Source organism: Bactrocera latifrons, unplaced genomic scaffold, assembly GCF_001853355.1.
Source record: "Bactrocera latifrons isolate USDA-ARS-PBARC rearing strain unplaced genomic scaffold, ASM185335v1 scaffold_45, whole genome shotgun sequence".
NCBI classification, from domain to species: Eukaryota; Metazoa; Arthropoda; class Insecta; order Diptera; family Tephritidae; genus Bactrocera; species Bactrocera latifrons.
The window spans coordinates 164,847-171,322 of NW_017537101.1; the positions used below are offsets into that span (position 1 = coordinate 164,847).

At 37.7% G+C, this 6,476-nt stretch overlaps 1 protein-coding gene across 1 annotated transcript in view; it reads right to left on the bottom strand.

The window, feature by feature from the left end:
• Positions 1 to 829: 829 nt before the first annotated feature.
• The window catches only part of LOC108973012 (GTPase-activating Rap/Ran-GAP domain-like protein 3), a 57,546-nt gene continuing 51,899 nt past the window's right edge, over positions 830 to 6,476 (bottom strand). Inside the window, exons 11-15 of the mRNA XM_018940001.1 lie at positions 4,452 to 4,604; positions 4,005 to 4,317; positions 2,231 to 2,714; positions 2,024 to 2,169; positions 830 to 1,872 (exon numbers count right to left, since the gene is read on the bottom strand). Coding sequence (XP_018795546.1) covers positions 830 to 1,872; positions 2,024 to 2,169; positions 2,231 to 2,714; positions 4,005 to 4,317; positions 4,452 to 4,604 — 2,139 coding nt within the window. The remainder of the gene's footprint in view (positions 1,873 to 2,023; positions 2,170 to 2,230; positions 2,715 to 4,004; positions 4,318 to 4,451; positions 4,605 to 6,476) is intronic.

Sequence of the window (6,476 nt, forward strand, 5' to 3'; positions counted from 1 at the left end):
TCTTCAAATAATTTGGTTAATTACTACTACTTATTTTTAGTACTAAACATATATGTACGAGGTGATTTCGATTATGTTTTGAGAGTGCGTCAAGTCAGTGCACTATGTTAAAAAACCACCTACAGCAGGGCTATTGAAATCTAGCGGCGAAATAGCACCACTGGTTTGAGTAATGAGCTTGTGCCATTTTTGCCTTGTCGTTTTTTATTTGAAATAATTGTTCAATAACTATAAAAAGCACCATTTAAATATAGTAAATATAATATAAATTCATGAGTGGGCGGTTTAATATTAAATATAAAAAAATGTTTTTGAAATTCTGCAGAATAAACACATACAAATATTAAGAGGAATGTCGCACTTTCTATCCTGACTTGTTATGAAGATAAATAAATATTAGTTATTTAAGCTATAAATGAATTGCAATTTTATGTGCGTTAATCGTCAGCAGAAAATTTTAATTCCTCATCCACCTCAATTCACTATAACTTTCTCACTAGTTTTCTTGTGAGAGATTTTTCTGAATCCGGCGTAGCTCCTTCGTCAGCCACATTTGTACCTCATTCGATGGTGATGACGTTGGTTTACTCTTGCGCGTTCTGAATGCAGTGGATCCGCCGTTTAGCAGTAGTGGAACTTCGTCGGCGAATGCATCATCGTCGTCACGAATTTTATTGTCGTCATAACGGTTGCGTTCACCAAATTGACGATCCATGGGGTTTTGTTCCCGAATTAGGGGTGTTTCTTGTGCCTGTCGCAGTGGAAGTAGCTTCGTGTTGCCGGCTGCGGACGTAATCTCATTCACATTCGATTTCATTTCGCGCTTTTGTCATTCATGATACAAAATACTGGTGGAGCTGCTCATCGACAATGGCAGATGCGTATCCACAGACTTTTGGCGCTTCGTCATCGATAACGCACTTAAATGCTGTGTTGGATGTATCTGAGGTGCAACGCCAGCGGTTGCTGTTGCATTGAATGCATTCATGTGGAAGTGTGAATGAGCACCAGTCAATTTGATGAGTGGAATGCGATAGACACGCAATGGCTTCGTACGATCTGGCGAACGAGAACAACCATCAGTGAGATTAGGTGAATTAGCACCACCACTACCACTACTTGTTACACTATTGAAGATATTTCGATACTTAGAAGTTCGCCTGGTGGGCGACATGGGCGACTGTTGGCTGCTCTTACTGCTATTACTATTACTGCTGCCGCTGTTATTGTTTCGCGGCGAATTGGGCGGTACACCATGTTGTGTTAGTTGCTGTTGTTGTAAGTGTTCACCAACAATGGAAGTGCTGCGTAATCCACTAAAACGGTTATCGGTGTCGCCGCAAGAGTTACTTTTAGCTATAACCGGCTTATCTTCGTACACATTGTGGGTTTTCTGGAGCGAACGTGCGCGATGTATATGTGGTAATGATCCGCTGGCATTCGGTATCTCTAGTAAATTTGTTAGTTCATGTTCTGGATTTATCGGTAAGTCTTTGGGAGTTGAGCAAAGCAGTTCAGATTGAGAGAGTTCTTCATTAGAAGATGCTTCGCTCGGCGTGGTGGCCAAGCGACGTTCCGATGCTGAAAATTCATTTATGTGCAAGCCCTTAATGTGAAGATCTTTAGACATAAATTCTGGGGCGGTTGTTACAAAAAATATGTCTCGCTTAGAGGTTATCAGCTGTAATTCCGGCATTATTGCTGTGTGCACTAAGTTACCGTTCACCAATAGCCGAATTTCCATTGAGTCGGATGTGAAACCAAGTATATATGGAAAGGCACACACCACTGCGGTCGGTGATGTGTTCCAGTGGAAGTCGAAGTTATTTTTTGTGCCAGACCTATCGGTCAACTTTTGAAAGTGGCAAGTGTCTGTGGGACAGAGGAAATTTTTAATAAACGAAAAAGGTCAACATTTGCGCAAATTTTATGGTGTAAAGATAAGATAAATGACATAGAAAGATACGATTTACTGATTTACTGAAAAATGTATATCTGTATTAAAACTGAATACGAAACTTACGATTATAGCACAACAGTAATTCTGTTTCCATGCCATCACAGAGTTCAATGGCCGCCGTCAATTGTGCTTGATTTCTCTTTGACGATTCCAAATCATAAAGTCTATTGGCTGTTCCCGTTTGATCACATACAATTTCGTAATGGCATCTAAAAGCAGCAATTAGTAAACAAGTTCTCACTACATGTAGTATGTTCATCAGATACTCACTTGTAGCCAACGCAAATTAGTCCACCCGCGTTTGTGTTAGTCGGTCCCTCCAGCGGCGTTATTACGCTTGGCGACTCACACAGCGTGATTTCCTTCTGGTAGATGAAACCTTCCACGGTTTCTGTGTCATTTTCCGGACACCACGACGCCCAAGCGGCTGAGTGTTTCCATTGGAATAACTGTAGTTTGCGGTTGACTGCCACCATCAGCCTCAAATGGCCGCCACTAATACGTGAACCCGCAAACAAATGGCATCCCCGTGTGCGTTCGATACGGCGATCCTTCACCTCGGCACGACTGCGGCAACGCAAAGTTTCCTCGCCATTTCTGGGCAGAAATTCACGCAAACGAAAGACGTGAATGCGATGAGCGTCACGATTAGTTAGTGAACCGCCACGTATGAGCACAATTCCATGGTCTTCCAGCACGCTCAGTTGCCGCACTTGAAATGTCTTGTCGAAGATTAACTGATGCGATTGATCCTCTGCAAAAAAGTGCAAATGCACAAATGAGACTTCTTTATCAATTCATAGCAAATAGGAATAAATGTATATTAAAATTTATTCGAAAGGGATATAAATAAATACGGCGATGACGTGTTAGAATGAAACAAAACACTCTAAATTGTGTTAGAATTATTTCTGCAGATAATTTTATGCCATTTTTGATTTACACAAAATGTATGCCAAATGGCCAGAATGGCTCCCTTTGCATATTAGAGAAACATTTCGGCTGGAATTTGAACTATCGTGCGCTGAAAGGTATCTTCGAACTGCTCAAGCGTTACTGATTGATTGGCGTAAGCCTTTGATTTAGATATATATACGGCAACGATTTTTGTCATAATTTTAAACAAGTTAATGAAAACGTATTTTTCGTTTACACTAATTGTTCAACTAATTTTCTTAAATGGAGAAAATGTAAAAAAAATCCATATAAAACTCTTGATTTTTATACTCTTGCAACCTTTCGCTATAAAGTTTGTTTTGAAAGCACCCTATTATACCGCACAGATATATAAATTATCCGGATGACGAGGGGAGTTGAAATTCGGGTCACTGCCTGTCTGTCCGTTCATCCGTGCAAGCTGTAACTTGAGTAAAAACTACTTGCTGCTTTGGTGGGAACGTGGCACACTAATTACAATCATTTTCGAATTTTGCAATTATGCGGTAAATAGCACGCTAATAAGGAATATTATGACCACGTTTTTGGCGAGGAGCTTTTAGCTACCGCAAAACGTAAAGGAAATAATCTTGGACAATTTTCAAGCTTTATACCGAAGTGAAACGTAACGCGATATAACTGCAAACCTTGCACTATGTTACCACAAAAAATTTTAAGTTAATATCTTACATTTAATCTCTTCACTAATCTAGCCTAATCTAGATGATAATCTGTTATGCTTTTGCCATTCAAGAATTAACTGAGCTTAATATTTTTTAAAAGAAAATATTGTTATATAGTATTTTGTTATAAAAGCCTATAAAAGCTCTTTCAAATATTTTCCATATAATGGAAATAATGGACGCATTGATAAATTTTTACACAAATTGATTAAGAAAACATGGTCGCCACGAGCTGTTAAATAACATCATTCCTATTATATATATATATACTTTCCGTTTCAAATAACGGTGTTGTTAGCCTAAATTTTTGAATAAAGCTTAGACAGACATAAATCAGAATACTTCAACAGCCAATCACCCATAAATGCAAATGATTAGATCCTACTTCTACGTCTCATGTGTTAATTAATTATCATTTATTTTACCTTTCATCAAATATGTTCCGTCATCAGTGGCAATAAATAAGCTTTCATCATTGGAACCGAAAGAGTCGCCCGCCAGTGTTCCACGATGCAAAAATGTTGGATAAAAACAGTGTGGTTCCCACGGTGGATTGCGAAATATTGTGCAGGGGCTAGCGGAGGCAATACTGGTCGGCGCATCACCTCGCACGATAGCCTCTAGTTTCAGTGCCTGACCGATACGCACAAACTCTATTTGCCGCGCGTCCTCTTTTAATTTTGATGTCCGGGGCACATCGTAGAGTACTTCAGAGAATGCTCGTCTATTTAGCATATTCTGTAAGGCAAATTACGGATGACAACATTATTCAGATATATTTAAATGACTTTCTGTAGTCTAATTCATTGGATATTGCATTAAGGCGAATACATAAATTTAGATTTCGACGGCACTGGATAAATACAACTTACCACTTTACCATCACCCATATAGTCTTCGTACAAGTCTTTTATTAACATATCCAAAGTTCTTTCTCTTTTTTGTGAAAATATTGGTGTTTGAAAAGTGGCTTTTTCCGCGTTTATCATTTTTACAAGCAGAAACTCACGAAACATGGAAATATCCTGTTTGAAAGAGAAACATTGGTACAAAATATTATTATATCTCTAAGGGAATGAAGAATGGAGTTAAATTACATCTGGTATTAATGCAAAGTCAAATACTACAGTCAATACACTACTAGTGTAATTAAAAATAGGATAACTATGTTTTGCTTTCGTTTTTATAGTTATTTATAGCGTTAACATCTACAAGTATATTGAAAGTAAACTATAAAGTTAGATTAATGTGAATTTGAAGCGGTAGGATGTAATGTAAAGTGGGTAGATGGGAGAAAAAAATTATCAAAACACGGGAATTATTAGTAAAAGTAAAGGGAAAGAAATAAAATTTTAAATTCTATATAACTTTCACAAACTTAAAGAATACGGGGGAAATTATGGTCACAGTACAAAATTAATACAATAAGGTAAAACCGCACCCAGAGGACTCATACATTGGCAGCTATATTCTTCATAAGGTTTGGGAGTTGGGGTTAGTATCGCCCCGATTTTATCTATTTTTGCCAATACTACATACTGTTAACATGCCACATACTAATAAATCAGCCCGATTTGCGGAAATCTTGGTATTAGTTATATCGGGGCTGGGTAAACGCAAAGTTAACTGTAAACACGCTCTCTCATATTCATTAAGATAACTCTCATCTTGGCCGATATATGCGGTATAAGGTAACCTGGAACTTCGAAGATTGTTGTTTAGGTATATGGGAGCTAAGGGAAGTGTCGACCCAATTCAGCCGTTTTTGACATACAGGCATACCATTTCCAGAAGGGGTTAATCCCAGAATTTCCATTATAAATACATCTCACACATTGACCAAAATTTGCTGCAAAAATTCAACTATATCAACAGCTTTTGTTGGATTTCGACAATTTTTTAGGCATTATACGTGAAAAGTTGTTTCTCGTTATATCTATTGCTCCTTGATTTGTATACCAGAAAGTGAAAAAAATCAAATGAAATTAAAAATTTTGTAACATGGCAAGCAGGCTGCTAGGTTACTGTAACCTAATTTCGCTCATATTATATCATCAGATATGTGAATTCGCCTAAAAGAGGGCGGTACCACGTTCGTTGTCCTGTGGCAAGTTTTTGGGAGTATAATTTAATGTTTTAGTTACTGACCAATCGTGCTTTTAGTAGTTTTAACGGTACTGTTATATGGGGAGTAGACAGGTCTATCCTTCAATTTCATCCATGTTCCCACCGTTGGTTCGTTTAGGATGCATAAATATGGTTATTGTGGCTTTAGTGGTTTAGGAGATATGTATACCTTTACCAAGACGTGGTCACGCTCTAAGCCCTGTGGGTTACAGGTTAATATCTTAATTCAGTGATCACCAAATTGTGGCTATTATAGGTTTTTGGTTTCATAATGGCGCTTTTTGGGCGTGACAATAGTCCGATTACGCCCATCTAGGAGCTTGTTCTTCGGTCTTACCAAATTTCATTACGATATCTCAATTTTTATCAAGTTATCGCTAGCACGTATAGACATACGGGGAGACGTACGGACGAACAGACAGATAGTCACCCGGATTTAAATTTGTCTTGTCACTCTGATTATTAGTATATGCATATAACTGTATATCCACCTCGGTTATTTAGAAATAATACCAACAATCGTAAGGTGACGAAAACAATGATAATCTATACAACGGATATGTTAACAAGTAAGGAAGGGCTAAGTTCGGGTGTCACCGAACATTGTATACTCTCGCATGATAAAGTGATAATCGAGATTTCATTATCCGTCATTTTTTTTATTTTTCTGTAAATTAATTTGATTAGATCAATTTGTGTACTTTGAGTATTGAATTGTATTTTCATTTATTTCAATTGCATTGAAAAGTTATAGTCCGATCACGACAATT